Here is a 24,807-nt window from a genome sequence, read left to right on the forward strand (position 1 = left end):
TGGGCCCATTTGGCTATTTCTCGTTCCAGCCAGTGCACCATGACTGGTATATCAAAAGCCATGGTATGTACTACCCTGTCTGTGGGATGGTGCATATAAAAGATCTCTTGCTGCTAATTGAAAAGAGTAGTCCATGAAGTGGCGACAGCGGGTTTCCTCTCTCAATATCTGTGTGGTCCGACGCCATATAACCGTAAATAAAATGTGTTGAGCGCATCGTTACATAAAACATTTCTTTTTTCTCCTTGACAAACAGGATATGGTAGTACATCCCACAGCTTTTGTTACATTATTTGTGGAGCACTGATTGGAACCTGATATATCCCAATGGGCCCACTGACGGGGATCGATCCTAGACTGACTGTGCATCAGGCGAGCCCTTTACAACTGGGGTATGCATGTCTTACCCCTATAAAAAGAGTTTAGACTCAAGACTATATATAGACTGAGACTTTAACCCCATTGCAGTTCCATACAAACTGTATGTCATGATGATGTGTGTGACACGATGGTAAGCACTGGTCCCGATACCAGAACACCATCCCAAATAATGTTTCTGTAAGCCATTATAATATTAACAGGTAAAATACCAGCAGATTAATATTATTTTAATAATAATAATAACACAACCATTTTGTTTAAAATAAATCATTTATTATTAATGTTCTTTTTCTTTTTTTCACACACGCACACATATATACAAGCACACATTCACTTTAGGCTATGTACATCAAATATCCAATTATGATATGAAGTTATCTCCCTTTGTCTACTGAAATTCCCTTCTGACTGCTTACTCAGGTGTTTGAAGATGCCAGCAACATGATACCGGCCTCGGTGGCACAGTGGCTAAGCCATCAGACTACAGGCTGGTAGGTACAGGGTTCGCAGCCCAGTGCCGGCTCCCACCCAGAGCGAGTTCTTAAGGGCTCAATGGGTAGGTGTAACACCACTACACCACCCTCCATTTCTCTCACTAACCAACTAATAACTAACCCACTGTCCTGAACAGACAGCCCAGATAGCTGAGGTGTGTGTGCCCAGGACAGCGTGCTTGAACCTTAATTGGATATAAGCACGAAAATAAGTTGAAATGAATGAATGAAGCAACATGATGGGCCAGTTATTTTAATTCACCTTTCAGTAAGGGAGTGGGGAGCAACACACAATCTGACCACCTCAGTTTGAAAGTTGGGTGCACCAGTGCCTTTTGACCCTCCCTCAACTTTTTATGTATATGGTATTTATATTCTACCTGCCAAACACTAGCATAACTACAAATAAATTATAGCAACCAACAGCATTTCTAAAAATCTTTTTTGTCTGTCATTATATAAATGATATAGCTACAGATGAAAAGTACATGCATGTACAAAATAGACCACTAATTGTATATTAAATCTTACTGATCAGGCAGATTTGAAACGATACTGACACTGTGACCTGAATGGATATGTTATAACATGCATCTTTTACAGAAAGTATTTATTTCTGAATGCAAATTCTATATTCTAATCTATAATGTAACACTTCATATAGCACGGACCGAAATAAATAAAAAAAATTAAAAATTTCATAATTTATTTATTCTAACTATGCAAGATTGGCGCTACAGGTGTCCCACATTAATTTAAAAATCATTTACTATAATTTAAAAAGTTAATCTGAAATCTAAATTTTTGATTGGAATCTTGAGCTAGGTATGGATACCAGAATATAAAATTAACATCCCATATATTGTTGTACAGTTGAAACGCGGCCCCTGTCACATCAGCTATTGGTGTTAGCGGAAGTGGTATTGTTGAGATGCCATCCCTGGATGTCGTCAAGGTAACCACAGCGGCATCTAGTGAGAGGATCTCCAGACCCTGAGAGTTATCCTTCTTCTTGTAATAAACACCCTTGTCAACAGCTGAAAACAAAAGAAATGACAAAATTATATATTTCATCTTTGGGTAATAAATACATTGTCAAAAGCAATTAAAAAAAATATTAACTGACACCATTAATTGATCCGAATTATTAGGTGCTGTAAAATGTTTTCAACTATTACAGTAATTGTATTATTAAATATAAATTTTTACTTAGGTAGGAGTAACTTGTTGTCTAAATGATAAAATTTTGGCAAATCAACCATAAAATATTTTGTTTCACCATGTTGTTTGTTGTCGCTCAAAATTAATTTTATGTAAAACAGAAAATTAAGGTACATACTTTGGAAAGTAGGGATTGAAGATTATTAGAATTATGCCAAATAAAAATGACCTAGGTAACTTGAATATTTCTTTTGGTAATAAATGTTTTGCCGATAGTTGGAATTGAATTAATTTTAATATCACAATTTTCCAACAATCTTTTACTTCAGTGTTCGTGGTTAAACACAAAGAAGAAAAACGGTGAAAACTAATTATATTTTCATTGTTTGCAGCAGCTGTTTTCTGTAAATCTGCTGACCTAGTTTCCAGGGTACATACATTTTTTTATGTTTCACATAATATTAGGACTAATTTTGATCTACTACAAACACCAGGACCACCAAAACAGGTTGGATTTGCCAACCCAAAATAATTTGAACAGAGTAGTAAACAATTTCTAGGTTAATAGTGAAAAAGCAATAATAGCAAGAAGTATTTTAATGTCGGCGCAGAGCCGGTTTAAGGATCCACGGGGCCTGTAGCACAAATAATAGCAAGGCCCCCTTCCCAGGATATATATTTTGCAACTCCCTCAGGAAAAGGGGAAAAATGACATGGGAAAAATAAATTTACACATCACTACGGGGCCCTCTAAAGCACGGAGCCAGTAGCACGTTAAAAAAAAAGTTTGGTTTGTTTAACGACACCACTAGAACACATTGATTCATTAATCATCGGCTATTGGATGTCAAATATTTGGTAATTTTGACATATAGTCATCAGAGGAAACCCGCTAAAAAAAATTCTAATGCAGCAAGGAATCTTTTATATGCACTTTGCCACAGACAGGATAGCACATACCACCACCTTTGATATACCAGTCGTGGTGCACTGGCTGAAACGAGAAATAGCCCAATGGGCCCACCAACTGGGATCGATCCCAAACTGACCGCGTATCAAGCGAGCGCTTTACCACTGGGCTACGTCCCGCCCCCATAGCATGAAAGAAAAATGAGAAACTCTCTATCTCAACAATTTAAGTAATATATAATAAAGACTAGAGAAATACATAGATGATAATTAACGAGTTACCAGTTATTATCAAATTTAAAACTAAAGCTCGTGCCAAGTGAAAATTATTTCACTCGGGACATAAATTTGATAATAACTGGTAACTCGATTGTTATTCTATTTATTACCCTAGAGCTAATTGGGGTTTTTAAAAGCCTTTATTTTCGATACAGCATACATCGGCTACACGTCCATGTATATAGAAACAACGTAAACTACTTTACTGTTATGGGTATTGCTTTAACTTTGTATTTTATTCACGGTTCACAGATAATTTTCAAAACCCAAAGTTCTATATATTCTGTAAAAAAATAAATCTGTAATGAATTACATTAAACTACCATTTTATTACAAGTTTAACACTGAAACCAGAAAGACATAAACTCAAATTCTTTAAACTACAAACTACGTGATGTCATTGTGTGTGCTTTGCCAAATCGTGATGACGTCATATTTAGTACCGACAAGGTGATTGGTTTGACGGCGTAAAATCGTCCAATAGTAATTTCCCCCCCCCCCCCCCCCCCCCCCCCCCATTATGAGTGCCTGCTGGGGTAATAAATGTAAAATATAAAGAATCAATATGATCTGGTGTGTCCTGTATTATAATATTTACCATGCTGTCTTTGACTGCCATTCAGTACCACATTCAGAGGATTAATCAGCTGACCTAATTTATGCAGTTGCCAGTGGTAACCGTCTTGTATGACAGGTTGAAAAACAAACAGTAACGCTTCTGGTAGTCGAGTTGGATATTTGTTAAACCACTGAAGAGTCACAGACAGACCTGAGGGAGCAACAAATAAAATACAAAATTAATTTTAAAAAATTAATATCAGGAAATAGATGTCAAACACGAATTTACGAAGCTTGTTTTTCTTAAATGCATGTGTTTAAACATTATAAATGTATGTAGTTACACGTATGTAAGACTTAAAAACAGGCTTTGTAAATTTGACACATGATGTTTTGTGAAATTGGCACCAGAACTTCTCTAAACTGAATGCCTCTTAAAACCAGGACCCATATTCACAAAAAGGTGTCAATTTAAGTCTACAACTAGCACTTACGTCTGCCGTAGATTTACGTTTACGTGCAAGAACCACCTTATTCTCAAAGACGGTCGTAAATGTAAACGTAACTTAGTTGGACGTAAATATACAATTTAACACTCTCACCGGAAAAATAATAATAAAAAACCCCATTAGAAATAATGGCTACCGGGTAAATAACAGATGCGCAAAACGGAATTTCGTTTGTCGTCTGCTAACAATAACATCGCGAACGGCGAACCATGGCATTTTGGTATTGGTGAGGATCCGCGTTTTGGTATGAACTTGAGGACTTTTCTTAAAAAGGAAAAGATAACTCAGGAGAAAACATCTGTTCGATCACCAACAAAAATCTGTTCAATCCATGGGTGTTTGTCATCACAAACTGCTTCAATTATTGGAAATGCTTCCAGTTTCCGTAAATAATAGTAAATAACGGCGATCGTGCTTGATTTATTATATGTACACGACTTACGTGCAGTGTTAGTTGTAACCGGAGGCACTCTTATATTTACGTCCAACTTTACACATAATTTACGTTTTCGTGAATAGCTCTTCAGTCGTAGATTTACGTTTACGTGTAAAACTAGGCTTACAATGTTTTCTGAATATGGATCCAGACTTTTTACTTGGCCCTATGGGTGCATTTCCAGTTTGGAAGGTTATCAATGTGCAGAGATGAGTATTTTGACAGATACGTTTTAACAGTCAAAGTAAAAAATATATAATCCTTTGTAAAAGGCCAATTTACTTACCAGGTGGCCTTTGTTTTTCAGTAGTAGTGTAAGTTACCCAGACATCGAGAGGAGCACCATAGTATTTATTTGTAACTGTATCGGTCATTTTTAAATAAACCTGAAAACTGCATTTATCACCTGTGGTAAAAACAAAAAATAAAAAAATAAAACAAAATTAAAATTAATCTCTTAAAATATTTTCAAACACAATTATACTACCGGTACGTGGTACTGTGCGTTTTACATATTTGCATAGCCTTATACTACCTGGTACTGTGCGTTTTACATATTTGCATAGCCTTATACTACCTGATACTGTGCGTTTTACATATTTGCATAGCCTTATACTACCTGGTACTGTGCGTTTTACATATTTGCATAGCTTTATACTACCTGGCACTGTGCATTTTACACATTTGCATAGCCTCTGTGCAGCCATAAAAATATCATTGATCATTCCAAAGTTATTAAAGTTGAAAATACTAATCACTATTACAGATACACTATAGCCCCTCCAATAATTCTGAATTAAAAATATTATTGGTAGTAATTACGCAGAAATGAATTTTACTTGTAGAATGCAGGAAATTGCATTTTAGGATATCTAGTTTTCAAAATTTTACAGGGGAGAATACTCCGAAACCCACTAGAAACTTTGCTTTGGGCCCTGGATCTCAGTCACACACACCCCCCCGCCCATGTCTACTTGCTTCCGCTGTGTCTGTTATGCCAACATATCAGTATTCCGTGCTCTGTTTAAAAGTTAAGGGTGCTTTGATCTTTGACCTAACAATAAGATGACTGGAATATATTACTACCTTAAATAATACTTTACAGTCTGACAAACCTTTTGCCTTGTACAGTTCAACTAGAGATGTTTCCCAAATTTTGCTTTCAGCGACAGAATTATTTGTCATGTTTGGTTTTCCAATCCCAAGAAAGAATGCTCCTGTTTGATACTCTTTGAAAAACGTGTCAAAGTCTGTCTGATTGTACGTCTGATAAACAAACTGTCCTAATTTGTTGTTTTTAGATGCCCAGTTAATCTGAAAATACCAAATTAAATAACAAATAACAAATTAAAGATTTAGGTTTTTTAAATTTCTTAAATGTTCTATATAAAATCTTTTCAGAGGCTTAAAACGAGGGATGGAGGAGATGTTTAGTAAAACAAAGAATTAATTAGGAAATTTATACAGTGTCTTCTCATACAACATGCAGATAAAAATGGCAGTTGTTTGCTTTCAGATGGGTGTGCATGGTCCTGCTTATCTATAATATAAACACTTCAGTCCATGAGTAACTATACATGAATTACCTCAACTTAACCTCTATAAATATAAATTAATGAAATCATATAGTAAATACAGTGAAACCCCTCTAAACCAGACACCCATGGGAACAAGTAAAACATCTGAGACTACTTTTTAGGGGTTTCACTGTCGGCTTCCTATCAACTTATTAATAATAAATGCTTATTATGACCATCTGAAATTCATGATTATGATCTAAAGCAGATACATTTTACATTTTGTTTTCAGTTTTATCTCTCCACAAAGTAAATATCTGACAGTAGTTGAGTGCAAAGGATTTGATCTTCAAACATGACTATAAAGACAGTTGCTATAACGGCAGAAGACAGAAAATAGTCAATCAATGTTACCCCAGTGATGGGATCCTTGAGTGTGTTGATTGAGCCATCACGAGAAAAACCAAACAAAAATCCTGATGAACATGACTGGATACTTCTTGGATTAGTAACTAACTGATAATCTAAAAGAAAAAAAGGTACAATCTTTACAAATACAAGAATACCCTTCAAATGAAATTAATGTTACCATTGGCCCACATTTATAAAAGTTTTAAAATTGATAGAAAATTCAGTAAAGTTTGAAATGTTGTATGTCCTTACCATGACTTTATTTGTGGAAGCCTAAGTTCAGACATTAAAAGTTCTATAAATATCGGAGGGGGGGGGGGGGGGGGGGGGGTTGATTGAATAAACAATCAGTTCTACATATTCTATGATCACCAAGATATATTTTTTCAGTATCAGTTCTAATAAAAAAAATAAAGACATGTTTTATTTAACGATGCACTCAACACATTTTATTTACGGTTATATGGCATCAGACATATGGTTAAGGACCACACATATATTGAGAGAGGAAACACACTGTCGCCACTTCATGGGCTACTCTTTCCGATTAGCAGCAAGGGATCTTTTATATGCACTATCCTACAGACAGGGTAGTACATACCACGGCCTTTGATATACCAATCGTGGTGCACTGGCTGGAACGAGAAATAGCCCAATAGGCCTACCGACTGGGATCGATCCCATACTGACCACACATCGAGCGAACGCTTTACCACTGGGCTACGTCCTGCCCCAAGTTCCATAATGACTTGATTGTCCTTCCACTTTCATATATTCAATGAATCCTAATTCAACCATACTGAAACAAATATGTATTTGGAAATGATGTGTTTAATATTAAACTGCAGTAAAAACACAATGGTACTAACCAAAAAAATATTCAAGAAAAATATATGTTTGTAACAAATATTTCAATGTAACGTAATTCAAGAAAGAATGGTTCTAAGTATGTTTTAATCATTATTTAGTATAAACAGTTTATAATTTATAAGTTAAATATTAAACCTGACAAATCTGGAGGTGAGGCTTCCAGTTCTTTCCATGCTTGCTGTACCTCTTTTGCCAAAGGGAGATCACCCAGAGCATCCAGAGCAAGAGAAAGGAACTCTCGTTGTTCAATCCAAGAAGAAACAGCTGCCATTAGATTCTTTGCTGCAAAATAAATTACAAACATTAATCTACAGTCTTATATTTTTTACCGAAAGAACACTTTAATAAAACCATGATATTCAAGTAGACAATTTTGTAGTAACTCAGAACGAAAATATGATACTCATATTTGTATTATTAATTCTGTTTTCTCATTGGTTTAAAGAGGACCAGTCAGTGTTTTTGACACATAATAACCCATTCAATATACATTTCTTAAAATGTATATGTTTAAAGTTTCACTGTGTTCACAGTGCTGTAAAGATTACATATCATCATCTCACATACTCTTTGTAATATTAATACCCGCATTTGATTCCGTGGTAAAATCAGAAAAATTCTTGTACCAGTACCTTTCTTTCTGAGCAGGGGTCGGAACTTGTCGTTGGTGTAGTTCACAGTGTCATACACATTACTCAGTCCACATGTGTGTTCTCCTAGCTTCAGAAGGAATCTACTGGCATTGTAGAAGGCAGGGTCAGCCATATTGCAAGAACCTAAAGGAAACGAAGAATGAAAGGTATGTTACTTTAACACCCTAGCACATGATTTTAGCAGCATCTGTTAGGAGTCTTTTATTATAATACTTCTGACACTGACATAAGAAAGAAGAAAAAATGTTTTATTTAACGATACATTCAACTCATTTTAATTACGGTTATATGGTGTTAATATACAGGCGAGGTCAAAATCATAGAGCGAAGTCACTTCTCTCTCAAATTTTTAGAGAGGACGAAGTTTTTAACAGCAGGGAGACTTTAATTTTTAATCAAAAAAATAAAATACGCAAAAAGAAGTTATCTTAATACAGGTGCAATTTTGTTTTCTTTCTTTTTTTTTACTGTCTGTACTGCTAATTGATGGATATGAAAAATTCATTCGCCATAGTCTAGATCCCCACACTTGTACAATTTCCAGCACATTCGCTTGACAATACGCTTCAACAGTCAGTAGCATGTTTAGGCCAATTATTAGTGCCAGACATGGGTGTTGTCAGAGCTAGACAGACTACTGGTATCTGTGAGCCTGTCACATGATTTTGTGGCGCTAGTCTCTCTTCAAACTCTCAGACACTTGACACTTAATTATTATCTACCAATAGGTGTTCCTCAAGTTCTTCACCATTCATCCGTGATGTGTACATTGCATGTGATGAACATTTTTTAAAAAGGCGACACAGATTTCGCCTTACAGTGACTGGCACGGTGAAGTCAGGCTGGTCAGAACGAAGTTTGGGCTCACTTCGCCCGGTTGCGTGAGCCCTGAATATATATTTAAAGAGGACACCTGTTACCACTACTTCATTGGCTACTCTTTTTGATTAGCAGTAAGAGATAATTTAAATGCACCATCACAGAGACAGAATAGTACATAACACCATCTTTGTTATGCCAGTTGTGGAGCACTGGCTGTAACAAGAAATAGCCCAATGGGCCGACTGACGGAGATCAAATAACCTAAGAGTCCACTAAAGGGGATTGATCCCATGATCCATCATACCTCAGGCAAACACCCTACATTGAATTATATTATGCTGCTTAGAAGTTTAATTAACTAATTTCATAATAGAAAAAAAGGTGGGATTTAGCTAAGTCAGTTGAGTGCTCACTTGAGGTGTTTGTGTCGCAGGATCGAAACACCTCGGTGGATTCATTCAACTGATTGGGTTTTTTCTTGTTCCAACCAGTGCACCACAACTGGCCAAAGGCCGTGGTATATGCTTTCCTATCTGTGGGAAAGTGCATATAAAAAATCCCTTGCTGCATTAGGAAAAATGTAGCGGGTTTCCTCTGATGTCAGAATTACCAAATGATTGACATCTGATAGTTGATGATTAATTAATTCTAGTGGCGTCATTAAACAAAACAAACTTTTCATAATCAAAAGATGATTAGAGGTTAACATAATATAGCAAAGTGCAATATAAGGTAAATGTTTAACTTTTCTCTTTTCATCAGTAGAACCTCTCAACTTTATTTTAACCTCTCCCCCCCCCCCCCCCCCCCCCCCCCACCACATTTTTCAATGAACTGGTCCGAACATCCCAACAGCTGATCATTAGTTTGAATCTTACATTGTGTCATTGTGACCGGCCTCGGTGGCGCAGTGGTTAACCCATTGGACTACAGGCTGGTAGGTACAGGGTTCACAGCCCGGTACCAGCTCCAACCCAGAGCGAGTTCTTAAGGGCTCAATGGGTAGGTGTAAGACCACTCTTGTCTCTCACTCACCACTAACCAACTAACAACTAACCCACTGTCCTGGACAGACAGGCCAGATAGCTGAGGTGTGTGCCCAGGACAGCGTGCTTGGATATAAGCACGAAAATAAGTTGAAATGAATGAATGAAAATCACTGTGAAGTAAGGCTGATAGGTCATGTTATAGTATGGAAAGATAAATTTCAACATCACCTGTCTTCAAACAGGCTGACCGTGCCCTGAAAAACGCCCTCATCGCGGCAACCTTACGTGGGTCAGAGCCTGCACCCTGTATCCATGTATCTCCGATTTCTGTGGTAACCACTGGCAACTGAGATTTAACTGCTTGTGCAGCAGCAACAAATTTTTCAAAAGTTGACGCTTCCAGTTTCGCATTTGGGAACTGGACTCGAAGAATCTCATAGTATGACAGAACTTCCTAAAAAAAAGGCAATAAAATAAAAAAAGAAAAGAAAAATAATATTTCTGTGACCAACAACAAAACTCATAGCTGGCTATAGCAGATCATAAATTTTATAAATAAAAAAGCTAAAAGTGTGGTAACGAATGTTACCGATAAATAATTTCATAAAATGTCTTTAAAAAGGAGCTTCCAGCAACTGAAATGAAAATAAATATAAACTATTTGGTACACTAAGTTTTAGTTTTTAATATTCAAAGAGTTACAGTGTCATGGAACCTACAAAGAATGATTTAACTACAGTGTGTATGTGAAAAATAACAGTATTATACACGCCAAAACATGTTACTGTGGCCCCAAAATCCTTAAAATGGCATAGAGAAACATGTTTTTTCACAGTCATTTTTAAAATATAAATACAAAACATAGATGTAAACTCTTTTTAAACCAAATACCCCTTAAACTCAGACTCTTTACTGGATCCTATGTGTGTCCTATTTAGAAGGATTTCACTGTAAACATATATAAAAATCAGGGGTTGAAATGTGGGTTTTTTACCACTATCCCAAAGGAATAGTGAATTTCAGAAAACACTATTCCGTCTAAAAATGTACTATGACTTCAATTATTAATGTACCACTAGTTTTCCTGACTGTGATACATCGCCCTGTACAACATTGCGTAACGAACAATTGTTTATGTACCAGTCTATGCATTGCTGCATACTTGCTGGAATTACAAACGAACTCACTCCAAACATTTGTCTCGATCAAAAAGACGTTTATTTTGTACCGGTAAGTGCATGAGAAAGGTCTTAGTAGCGCGAGGATTTGTTCTGCGAAAAACATGTAGCTAAAGAAAAAGCGTAAGCGGAATAGTCGCAGGCGATTTTCGGTATTCCGTGCATTATTTTCACTTTCATGACTGAATATTGGAAGAATTGTTTTACTATTCCGTTTCGAAATTTACTATTTGCGGAATAGTGTAAAATTCGACCTCTGAAAATGCAGTTTTACTACAAACCTGAACACTCTCTGGGGGTCCAGTGTTGTCGGTCCGGAATGCAAAACAAAGGGCATGAGTTAAACCAGGGAAAGTAATACAGTTTTCTTTAGACAGTCCCTCTGGGTGGGCCGGGTCTGAGCCTGGGTTATTGGGATAACCCCCTGAAACAGAATTACTTTACACTGTTAAGCAATAAATCAATGGCATGTCAGATCTAGATTTTCATTCACATCCATTGGTGAGAACATCATACAGTATTTATTGTATCACGCAGCAATAACATGTGTTTTTTATTTTAAAGACCCAATTGGCTGCTCCTAGGTGATATGACCCAGTTGCAACTGCTACACCATCTAATGAAATAAGCATGATTAAAATTGATTGTTCTTTGACCTATAAGTTAATCTGAAACTGATTGCTCTGTCATGCATAAGTTAATCTGAAACAGATTGCACTGTGATGTATAAGTTAATCTGAAACTGATTGCTCTGTGTTGCATATGTTAATCTGAAACTGATTGCTCTGTGATGCATAAGTTAATCTGAAACTGATTGCTCTGTGATGCAGTGGTTAATCTGAAACTGATTGCTCTGTGATGCATAAGTTAATCTGAAACTGATTGCTCTGTGATGCATAAGTTAACTGCAAGCACCCTGCAATCAATAAGTTTCAGATGGAAAAGACATTTACACATGGAAGACACAGAATACTATACTAGAGTCCATTGGTTAACATTTATCTTACAAACTCATTTAAAATCTATCCATCTCACTTTCACTCATTAAATACATATCAAAACAACTCTTATCAGTGGTATCTAATGACCACTCTTGTAGTATTCTCTGTATATAGAAAATCTGAATGAAATTAGGCTTGTGCTTAGTTAATTAGTTTGTTTTGTTTAACAACACTACTAGAGCATATTGATTTATTCCTTATCGGCTATTGGATGTGAAAGATCTGGTATAGTCTTAAGAGGAAATATTAACTGTTATATTGTTCCATTGGTAGCAAGGGATGGCTTGTGCTTATACAACACTTTAAAAGTCTAGACCAATAAAAAATATCCCTACTGGTATAAAACTAACTAACGTTTATGCACTGGGATGACTGTTCAGATCTATTAAAGTTAAAATTTTGTTTTGTTTAATGACACCACTAGAGCACATTGATGTGTTAATGATTGGCTACTGGATGTCAAACATTTGATAATTCTGACAAACAGGAAACCTGCTTTATTATTCATTAGCATCAAAGGATCTTTTATATGCACTTTCTCACAGATAATAAAGCATATACCTAAGCCTTTTATTACATACCTATTTAATCTTACTATAGTAATAAAGGCATTTCTGACCAAGCAATAAAAAAAAAAATTGTTGAAAATATACACTTTGTAATACAAAATCTTGCACGCATAGTACGTGTTCACTTGAATGATGTCATGTCCCGAGTCAGGAATGACGTCATGTCCCCAGCCAGGAATGACGTCATGCCCCTAGCCATGAATGATGTCATGTCCTTAGCCAGGAATGACATCATGTCCCTAGCCATGAATGATGTCATGTCCTTAGCCAGGAATGACATCATGTCCCTAGCCATGAATGATGTCATGTCCTTAGCCAGGAATGACATCATGTCCCTAGCCATGAATGATGTCATGTCCTTAGCCAGGAATGACATCATGTCCCAAGCCATGAATGACATCATGTCCCCAGCCAGGAATGACATCATGTCCCCAGCCAGGAATGACATCATGTCCCCAGCCAGGAATGACATCATGTTCCAAGCCAGGAATGACATCATGTCCCAAGCCATGAATGACATCATGTCCCAAGCCATGAATGACATCATGTCCCAAGCCAGGAATGACATCATGTCCCAAGCCATGAATGACATCATGTCCCAAGCCAGGAATGACATCATGTCCCAAGCCAGGAATGACGTCATGTCCCCAGCCAGGAATGATGTCATGTCCCGAGTCAGGAATGACGTCATGTCCCCAGCCAGGAATGACATCATGTCCCAAGCCAGGAATGACGTCATGTCCCCAGCCAGGAATGATGTCATGTCCCGAGTCAGGAATGACGTCATGTCCCCAGCCAGGAATGACGTCATGTCCCTAGCCATGAATGACGTCATGTCCTTAGCCATGAATGACGTCATGTCCCCAGCCAGGAATGACGTCATGTCCCCAGCCAGGAATGACGTCATGTCCCTAGCCATGAATGATGTCATGTCCTTAGCCATGAATGACATCATGTCCCAAGCCATGAATGACATCATGTCCCAAGCCAGGAATGACATCATGTCCCAAGCCAGGAATGACATCATGTCCCCAGCCAGGAATGACATCATGTCCCAAGCCAGGAATGACATCATGTCCCAAGCCAGGAATGACATCATGTCCCCAGCCAGGAATGACATCATGTCCCCAGCCAGGAATGACATCATGTCCCCAGCCAGGAATGACATCATGTCCCCAGCCAGGAATGACATCATGTCCCCAGCCAGGAATGACATCATGTCCCCAGCCAGGAATGACATCATGTCCCCAGCCAGGAATGACATCATGTCCCCAGCCAGGAATGACATCATGTCCCCAGCCAGGAATGACATCATGTCCCCAGCCAGGAATGACATCATGTCCCAAGCCAGGAATGACATCATGTTTCAAGCCAGGAATGACATCATGTTTCTAGCCAGGACACCTAGCATTCCGTGCATTCCATAAAAGTCAACAAACTTTCCAGACGAAGTAAATTGTGTTATTTAATTAAAATTTTGTTAATCATCATATAGAAAGGTGGTATGTAATAAATACAGAACCACATAGCAGTTGTTTTGCCATGTTATTTATTGCACTCGTTTATAGTGCATAAGATCTCATGGTATAATATTCTTATTCACACTATAAACTCATGCAACCAATAACATGACAAAACAACTGGTATGTGGTTCTGTTTATTTATACACTGGTCAGTTATGAGGTAGGAAGAAACCCAATCGGTCTGTCAAAGTGGTTTGATCCTACAAACCCAAGCACCTCAGGTAACCTCTCTACCGACTGAGCTAAATAGCTAAATCCTGCCACGTTGAGATCTACTAAGACCTGAAGTCAGAGTGGTCAGTGACATTAGATTCAAATTAGTTTGATCAATTATTGAGCTCACATGCTCATCCCCAAGCGTATTCTAGCACCTGATCTGTTCTGGGCATGCAAACCGGTCATCTTGGGAAGTCAGTTGAGGATTGAGAGTTAAAGGTAAAAACTACATAAAGCATGTACTGACATGCATTAAGACAAACAGTATAAAAATACACCTATAGTCTGTCCCATCATTCTATTAAAATGTGTTTTTGTTTGTAATATCAGTTTGGTTTGACGTAAGAAGAAAAGCAAAACTCTTTTGGAAATAGCAAAAAAATACTATTTTTGTGTGTAATTTACAAATCCATCAGCTCAGAAATAAATAACTTGTAGTAAATTCCATAGTATGAAAAAAAAGCGTTCCCTGTGGGACGGACTATAGTTCCGTATTCCATTCCTGTATATTCACATACAAACAGGAACTACATGTACGTCAATGGGCTGTAAATATTAAATTATTTATTTCTGTTTATCATTGATGATGGATGTTCTCTAATGGACAGACACACACACACACACACACATATATATATTTATGTATGTATGTACAAAATTTTAGTCAAGCTAGACTAATTATAGTCTTAAGCCAAATAGCACCAGACTGGGTCAAATTTTTAAGTGACTCTAAGTTTTGATAGTGCAGTAAATACTACCAGTTCTGTCATTTGTAATAAATACAACAGTGTTTGTTGTTAAATAGTTGTTTTATTTGGGCAATAAATGTATGCAATTTCAATTCACCCAGTACCACATCGGTCAAGTACACTTGTGCTTGAAACATGTACGGGGTACAGGTTTGACATTTGAGGTGTTGTAAGACTATTCAATTTTATCCAAAAAAGAGTCACAAAAGTTTCCACTTTTTTTAGTTAATATTTTGAGTAAGGGTTGTAGTACTCACATTTATAAGTCACACTTTGGTTGACATACAGAAGAGCATGTATACAGTGATGTAGTATGGGCGGGGCCACCGGTGCAAAATTCTGGACTGGTGGAAGGGACTCGGGGAGTGCTAACGGTCCACTGTTTAGGGGGCGCAATACTTGCCTTGCCCCGGTCGCTGGCAACCCACGCTACGCCACTGCATGTATATATTGTTTTTAAACACATACACTGACAATGTCTATGGGGTTTTATATGGTGTAGCCTGGTAAGGCTTCTGAGAATTGAATATCTGCGTAAACCATTTATGGGTTATGCAAAAATAAATTCAGGTAATCCATTTTCTTTTTGAATACCTGTTACGTCCATGTAAATAATGTGCTAAATTTAATGCGTGAACAAAAAATAGGTTATGCTAAATTAAGATTTTCGTGAAGAATTAACACGTGAACGAAACTATCATTCTCACAATTTTCAGAGGCCTAGTAGTACAAGTTAACAGTATACAAAATATCCACTTACAAGGTGTCCACATTCCAATAAGACTGACGTTCTGGAATTTCCAGTGAAATATTTTTGGCACGGCTGGAGGAGCCGTCGCACCATTGACACCAACAGACACAGCTGCCACTCCGAGTTTGGCAAACACCGGCAGCAGTGCTTGAGACATACCTTAAAAAGGTAAACATGCATAAAATGATTTCAAATATCAATATTATGTAAACAAGCTTACTGAGAGTATTGTTAAAGAAATACATGTCCCCTAGCTACCATGTCCATCAATTTTTGTATTTCCTAAGTTCTAGGGCCATAACTCTGTGAAAAATGGGTAAATTGCCATGAAAGTCAAATGTGTTCTATAAAAGTATATCTTGAGGCAGTGCGGAAAAAAAATGTCCGGACAGATATACAGACAGACAAGGACAGAGTTGAAACCTATAGTCTGCTCCAGTAAGGGACCAAAAATAGCCCTAGAGTTTTATTATTCATCTTACAAAATGTACCATTCTCCAAACCAAAATTAAAATGTTATATTTTTAATACAGTTTTGAAGAATAAAGTACCACTTTGAATGTTACTTCAGCCACTTCACCAATTAATTGAATAAAATTTTATAATTGAGGAAATCGTAATACATACAGATCAGTTACCAGTTTTGTGGTCTTTGGGGCAACATTGAATAAATTTTCTATGATATGCAGTTTGCATTTGTTCTTAATTCAAAGGTTAATTACTGTGTATACTATCTCCATGAAGAAATGAAATGCTGTTTTGAAGCAGTTTGTCCAACAAAAATATATAGAGGCTATTTCATGGGTTTTCTCGAAAATACGATTTTTATGTCAACGAGTGATGTGTGAAAACCATATTTTCATGAACTGCGAAGCAATGAGTGAAAATATGGCTTTCACACATCACGAGTTGACATAAAAATCATATTTGGAAAAAACACCATGAAATGGTCTATTTATTATATACATATTTTCTAATTGTTGACAATATCTTTCGCATTTTGGTAATATCTTTCGCTTATCCTATCGAAAACACATAACTGTAATAACGTCATGATCGATATATATGTATTTCTTCCTAGGCTATGGAACTTTGCCAGAAAATTTACTTGACCATAGACTTTTAAATAGATATCTGAATAAAAGTTATCATTATTAACATTTATTTAACAATACTGTAGTGCAAACATACCTGACAAAGTGATCCTCCAAAAACTCCCACAAAAACAAAATGAGTTGAACGCCGTTAAATTCTTACACTTACACTCGATGACACTACATTGTGTCATCATTATTTAGCTTCGTATTCAATTTGTTTTAGATATTTTATCGTAATTGCACTTCGTATCCTCTTTTTTATAGGTACCGTTGTTTAAATTACTTTTTTTCAAATATGATCAGATGCATTGGTAATCATCAAATTTAAATACGAAGAAACAGACAAAGGGAGATAATTTAATCATGCACTTTTACAAAAAAGTAAATACGATTTCTATATTTTCACTGTAGCTAAAATACAGTGAAAATATGACTTTTCACTTTCCGTAGATCTATATATTTCATTGCTATGCATGTATATAATAAAATAAAAAAATTGTCTTTCTTGTTTTTATTTACAACAAAGCAGCTGATTTAGGTTCCCCAAAGCACAGTGTACATTTAATGGATTATTAATTGATCATTAATCCGTTGATGCAAAGTGAGAATTGATCACAACATTTCATCAAATTCACAACGCGACTTTCAAGTCATCTTGGAAATGTTAATCACACAAATAATGTCACCCAAGAGATACCACTTTCCAAATGACTACACATTTATCTTCAGAGTGAGGCTTAATTAAAGCTTCATACTCATGAATATTTTTATAATTGAATTATTTAAATTATATAATCTATTTTTTTTTTTTTTTTTTATCAGAATATGCCTTTCTTCAATATTATTTAAATGCAGTGTTAGATCTACAATGTAGGTCATGTTAAAATGTGTTAACTTGACATGAGCAACTGAAAGATGGGATATATGCTGAAGTCTGCATTGAGTCTGTCACAAGACAACTGATTACATAAAATGAACAGAGAAAACATGAAAATTTATTAAAACAGGAGCTGAGTTTTATTTTGCAATGTAATAAAATGGAGAATTTAGACTTCAGATTTCGAGGTGCATTTTGTCACTGAAAATTGTAGTAATGACTTGCATCAGGGGAAGATAAAATTTGCTTTGCCTTAACAACACGAGAGAAAATTCATTAATTAGACGTCGTAAATTTGGAGGAAACCTGCTACACTGTTCCATTTGCAGAAAGGGATCTTTTATATGCACTATCCCACAGAGAGCACAGCACATACCATGGCTTTTAATGTACTAGTTATGGAGCACTGGTTGGGATGGGCATCTCAGGTAAATACTCTACCAGCTGAGCTAAATCCAGCCATATGGGGTAAGATATACCTTTAAAAAAAAATTAAAAAATTCTAACCTGGAACATCCCTCTGACTAAGAGTGCGGTAAGATCTCTGAATTCCAAAATGTTTATCAAGGTCGAGTCCAAGCTGAATAGCCATCTCCACAAGGGACGTGTCAATCATCTCAAACTGCATGTTCATTGGTCCAGCATGCCATGTGATGTCACCGCGGTGGACTGCTGCCTCAAACCTCTTAACCTCTGTCCTCTTTGGACACTGTAACCAAACGAACAAAATAAGTAATGAAACATTCGAACACATATTTAATGTACATGTATGTACAAAATCTTTAGCCAAACAAGTCTAATAGTAGCACTAAGCCAAATAACAATAATAAGGTAAACGTTTCAAGTGACCCAAACTTTTGATAGTGCAGTAAATACTACCAGTTCTGCCATTTTTAATAAATGTGACAACATTTATATTACTGAAACCAGAGTCATTATTTCAGCAGGAGAATGGACTTGCTTTGAAGATATTTAATTTTGCAGATATCTGATTTTTTTAAATTATTTAATTTGCTAAAAAAAAAAAAGGTACATGTATAAAAAAGGTGAGCTAAGGCACTATTTACATGCATGAATCATTTAAATTATAATTTAAAAAAAAAAATTAAAAAAAATTGAAGGCTGATCTTACGATTTGACTGCTTTGAAGAGGTAAACTACATTGTATGTGAGCAATTTAACTGTTTAATCTTCAAAGTTACTTTCACACCTCACCATAATAATTTATATGGCTATCATAGGAGTTGGAAGATGCCAACAGCTGGTTAGTAGGGGAAGATGGATAGAAAGTAAAGTTTGTTTTATTTAACGACGCCACTAGAGCACATTGATTTTTTATCTTATCATCGGCTATTGGACGTCAAATATATGGTCATTCTGGCACTGTTTTTAGAGGAAACCCGCTATCGCCACATACATGTAGGCTACTCTTTTACGACAGGCAGCAAGGGATCTTTTATTTGCGCTTCCCACAGGCAGGATAGCACAAACCATGGCCTTTGTTGAACCAGTTATGGATCACTGGTCGGTGCAAGTGGTTTATACCTAACCACTGAGCCTTGCGGAGCACTCACTCAGGGTTTGGAGTCGGTATCTGAATTAAAAATCCCATGTCTCGACTGGGATCCGAACCCAGTACCGTGCCTATCAGCCTGTAGACCGATGGCCTAACCACGACGCCACCGAGGCCGGTTGGGTAGATGGATAGGTATATTAGTTTGGTCTTTCAACAGGGAAGACCAATGCTTAGTCTTCCAACAACTATATATATGTGACATAAATAGTTGTATGTATGATCAATTCTTTATTTATTTCTTTTAAATTATTTTCGTGCTTATATCCAATTAAGGTTGAAGCACGCTGTCTGAGCACACACCTCAGCTATCTGGGCTGTCTGTTCAGGACAGTTGGTTAGTAATTAGCTGTTATTTGTTAGTGAGAGAGATCAATTCTAAACAAATGAATACAAATATGCACCTTTTACTACAAATTAAGACACTTAATACTAATAAGATATATTTCAATTGAGAAATTCAAACAAACCTTTAATTTAATTCCAGCAAGTGTTAGGTTTGGTGGACAGTTGATGTAGAGACTGACAAGCCAGGGGTGGGTGGTGTACACCATCGTTTCCACGTACTGCCCTTTACGCAGCTCCTGTGAAATGTCAGCAGCTCGGGGAAAGAACTCCGAGAAGTACTTGTTCAAAACATTGTTCACAAAACCAAGCTTATGAGAATATCCATCCGCAAAACCAACATCTGTGACAAAACAAATTTATGAACAAAACAAAACTGACAAATATTGTGAAGTTTTAACATCAACCGTTTTAAACTTCAAACCTCTACTGGTATATATAGACTGTATTTGTAATGTTCAAAACGCATATTAATTTTTAAAATGTTTTTTTTTTATTTACATCATGCGGCAACACCTCTATGTAAAACAATGATGTACATTTTATATTCAGAATTTTAAAAAAAGAGGTATTTAGCAGCAGCTACTCTGAAGTTGGGGGCATGGGGACTAGCACACTTGTTTTGATTTATATATATACCGGTACATGCATATTGGGCCTCAAGGGCAGGAGGGGTGTACAGGTCAGTACTCCCTTGCTATGTTAATATGGGCCTAAGAAGTTCCTCACACACCATGGCATTTTTAGAAATAATGGAACTTAATTGTAAGCACTTTTTTAAATATGTTTATTATGAAAAACAACAATATCAAACCCAAATGGTTCATGAAGATGAGATGAACTTTTTTAATGCTGGTTGCATTTACTTCTTGGATGCTCAGCCCATCTTGCAAGCATAAGTGCATCAGAATTAGTGTCCATATCTGCAAATATATGTATATTACGTTATCGTAATTCAAAATGTTTACTAGTACCAATATCTTTTTGTAAAATCTAGTTGAATTTTTTAGTACAATGTATATATTATCACCATCAAAAACCTTCTAATTTTACTATTTATATTTTGTTAAAAAAAAAGATATTGTTTTATGTGTATTTGGGTTTTTTGCACTATGCATGATATAATGTGAAGCAATTTATAAAAAATAGACACCAGTGTTCAAGATTTAAACATTTGGAGCAGTATCCCAGCTGGATACTAACATTTCAAAATCTGGTATCAAACCTGAGAATTTAGTATACCTGACATTCAAATATACAATGTAGCAAGCAAGCCAATTTTAATTTTAATAAATAAAACAAAAGGCTGTATTGGTTGAAAACATTTCATCATGGCTACTTGCCTCTTCAGTGTTTTTATCGACTTTGGAATTACTAGGCCTAATTAAGGAAAAATTAGGCTAGAAGGAAACATCCCAATAAAAACAATAGCGGCTTAGCAGTTCACAGTCTTTTGCTATGCCGCTATTGCTCCAGTGTAGCATTGACTGGGTACAAACTTGAAAATACTGTGACTTAACTTCATCCATAAATGACGACTTACATTGTTTCAACAAAAAATAAACACTCAGGATTAAAAAAACACAACATTATATGGTATCCTGGCGGGATACTGAATTCTTAAAGTCTGGTATCCAAAATTAAAATCTGGTATCCCCGGGATATCAGGATACCGTTAATCTTGAACACTGGACACATTCTAAAATACGTAACTGATTAGTGTCATAAATTACTGTATGACATGCATTTGTTTTGATTTATTTTGTGCTAGGAAAACAAATAACATTTTTATAAATGATAGGGCTATGCACCCCTGTTTGCTGTATGGAATAATTTTCATTGGTGATTACAAAATAACTGTTGACTACATCATAGGATTTTTACATTAGAAATAAAACAAGTAAGCAAAAAAAGCAAGGTTTCAAATTGAAATGTGTGTTTCACTCACACAGTTGTTATTTAATTTATCCAAACCATATTTGTCTTTCAATGAGGAAGGTTGGGGGAGTGGCAACGCAATTAGCCTGGCCTCTCCAGGCTTGGCGAATGGGGCAGTGCTCTCCTGCCCTCACCTGCATCCGATGCCTAACAACTGTTCCTAATAGGCTATGCCACTTTATAATATGATGACATTGATATTGTAAATACAAATTATCCATAGATAGTCTAGAGTCCATAAATAGAGTCAACTGAAAAATTAATTATTTTGAGCAAGCTACAGGTTAGTTCACAAGGTAGACACCTAAGACTACGGTCCGGTTTTAAAAATATTTTGACATTATTGTTATGGCACAGCAATAAACATCACAATAATAAATACCGTGCCAGATACAGATTAGTCCGGAGGGACATAGTAAGTGTTGACTTAACGTGCCCCGTGCACTGAGTACTCTGCAGTTCAAGAGCTAAACGGATGGACGTACATTTGGACGGTTATGATTGCTCTCGAGTCTCTTACAGCCATCCAAATGTTCGTCTAGCTCTCTAACGACAGAGTAGGCTACTCGGACAGGTGCGACGATTTACCCAATACTACCCAATACTTACCCAATACTTACCCAATACCACTACTAACTATTATATCATCACGCAAGAACCCCTAAACCTGGATATTAGTTACAAGTGTTGTTTGCAGTGAATTGTCAAAGTTTTAGATTTTTCATATTTTGATAGGTTTTTTTTGGCATGGTTTTTTTTTCCACATGACAGTTTGGGCCTAGGACACAAAATCGGCAGCTTGTGTAGCACGCACGAAGTGGTCGATCAATTGATTTTTCTTTTTTGCCAAGAATGTTTTAAACAGTCTTTCGTTTTCGCCTGCTGTTTTTTCAACCAACAACCCGACGCTATTTCAAATGATTTGGTGCGTTCGGTCAATTAAAAATTACCTGTATTGTGTAAACAACGTCTTAAATCAAGCATTTGTATTTGCGACACTAAGGAGAATTTATCCACGAGTTCTGGTAGTTTGTGTTGTTTCCATTCTGAAACCTGTTTTAGTCGGTGATTTATTGATTCAGAGTTATTGTTTGTCCAAAGAGTTGAGATAATATTTCGTCTGAGAGGTTCCATGACATAGGTTTTAAGCTATCCCAGTATTGTTTGAATTTAGTGATGATATAATAGTTAGTAGTGATATTGGGTATTGGCTACGTATTGGGTAAGTATTGGGTAGTATTGGGTAGTATTGGGTAAATCGTCGCACCGACTCGGACTACGGACATACTGACGAACACGCCCAATTGAAATTCAATACTAGCATTTCATCCCGGAAGTGATCGATAAACTACAGACCCGTGAGCCATTAGCACCAGAGACAAAGTATGAAATATCCAGGCTGAAATTTGGAAACTGAGCTCAATATGTCCGACAATAAATTAACTTACAAAAAGCCTATAACATCCTAGATTTGAAATTGAAAGCGAAAGCAACTCCATTGACAAAATATGCTTTGCACACTGTGTTTCTTCACTTTACTACGCTTTGTTGTTTCAGCAAAGAACAGTGGTGGCGACCAGTCTTCTGCCGAAAACGCGTTGTCTCCGTCAGTGTTCAGGAAGCCGAACGCCCGCGAACCAATTTGACCGATAGATCTACTATCGTCAAAAACTAGTGTACATGGGCGTACATAGGATTTTGAAAAGGGGGGTTCCAAAATAGAGGATTTTGAAAAGGGGGGTTCCAAAATAGATTGCAGAGATATTGGGCATATATTTCTATGTTGAGTAAATATAATAATGTCAGATATCAATGTCAGATATATTAAATTATAGAAAAAAGCGATTGCGGGGGGGGGGGGGGTCGGTCGAACCCATTGAACCCCCACTATGTACGCCCATGGTGTAGCGCTGCTATGAGCGCTCTCCCTCTTGGACATGCCACAGGTATCAATTAAATTAGACTCGGATGTAAGCGGCGTCATACCTTGTACTTTTACTTGGAGCAATACACAGGCATACGCTAGCTATTACGAGTATATAGGTTCGGATCCCAGCAGTGGCCTCAAAGTGAATTGTAATGGCCACTAAAAGTAAGCATTAAGCCACTTTTATAGAAAGACAACCCAAATATCTGATGCTTGTTTCCAGGACTGCGTGCTTGAACATTAAAAACAAAAAGGCACACAAATTAATGAATGAAGGAAATGTTTTATTTAACGACGCACTCAACACATTTTATTTACGGTTATATGGCGTCAGCAGGGCCGTAGCTAGGATTGTTTGTTTGGGGGGTGGGGGGGGGGGGGGGGGGGGGCAACTGAGTAGTTAATAATCTAAACTCCTTAAACAGTTAAGAAGAGAATTTTCTTTAAGTTTCTATAATCCTTTCTGGATTTTTTCGGGGGGGGGGGGGGGGGGGGGGGGAGGAGCTACGGCCGTGGTCAGACATATGTTAGGACCACACAGATATTGAGAGAGGAAACCTGCTGTTGCCCCTTCATGGGCTCTACTCTTTCCGATTAACAGCAAGTGATCTATATGCACCATCCCACAGACAGGGTAGTACATACCACGACCTTTGATATACCAGTCGGGGTGCACTGGCTGGAACGAGAAATAGCCCAATGGGCCCACCGATGGGGATCGACCCCAGACCGACCGCGCACCGAGCGAGCGCTGTACCATTGGGCTACGTCCCGCCCCAAATGAATAAATGAATGATAGATAAACAGTTACTTTTTTTTATCATCAGCAGAGTATATTGATTAACCAATCATAGGCTATTGGATGTCAAACATTTGGTAATTTTGACATAAAGTCTTAAGGAGTGAACCCGCTACGTTTTTCCATTAGTAGCAACTGCCAAGCGATCATTTATATGCACTATCCCAGACAGGATAGCGCATACCACGGCCTTTGTACGAGTCAAGGTGCACTAGCTGGAATGAGAAATAGCCCATTCCTGCCGACGGGAATGAATGAATGAAAGGTAACCAATT

The 24,807-nt window shown here is 37.0% G+C and overlaps 1 protein-coding gene across 1 annotated transcript; it reads right to left on the reverse strand.

Annotated features, from left to right (window-relative positions):
• Window positions 1–980: 980 nt before the first annotated feature.
• On the reverse strand, window positions 981–23,316 carry LOC121382209. The gene is made up of 14 exons (XM_041511734.1): window positions 23,255–23,316; window positions 20,683–20,791; window positions 19,994–20,211; window positions 18,458–18,659; window positions 15,986–16,135; window positions 11,449–11,591; window positions 10,218–10,443; window positions 8,158–8,301; window positions 7,661–7,807; window positions 6,659–6,768; window positions 5,843–6,041; window positions 5,014–5,133; window positions 3,823–3,993; window positions 981–1,912 (listed from the first exon to the last, which is right to left on the reverse strand). Exons 1-14 carry the CDS (start codon window positions 23,303–23,305, stop codon window positions 1,638–1,640), a joined length of 2,265 nt encoding a protein of 754 aa, XP_041367668.1. The 5' UTR covers window positions 23,306–23,316; the 3' UTR covers window positions 981–1,637.
• Between the last annotated feature and the right edge of the window lie 1,491 nt (window positions 23,317–24,807).

The sequence above is a fragment of the Gigantopelta aegis genome, chromosome 9 (assembly GCF_016097555.1).
Source record: "Gigantopelta aegis isolate Gae_Host chromosome 9, Gae_host_genome, whole genome shotgun sequence".
In the NCBI taxonomy this organism is placed as follows: Eukaryota; Metazoa; Mollusca; class Gastropoda; order Neomphalida; family Peltospiridae; genus Gigantopelta; species Gigantopelta aegis.

Coding starts and splice junctions, on each gene's coding strand:
- LOC121382209 (XM_041511734.1), bottom strand. CDS start 23,305: ATGGAGTTGCTTTCGCTTTCAATTTCAAATCTAGGATGTTATAGGCTT. Junction 20,792..23,254: donor TAGGATGTTATAGGCTTTTT/GTAAGTTAATTT, acceptor ATATATTTGCAG/ATATGGACACTAATTCTGAT. Junction 8,302..10,217: donor GTCAGCCTGTTTGAAGACAG/GTGATGTTGAAA, acceptor CGTTTCCTTTAG/GTTCTTGCAATATGGCTGAC.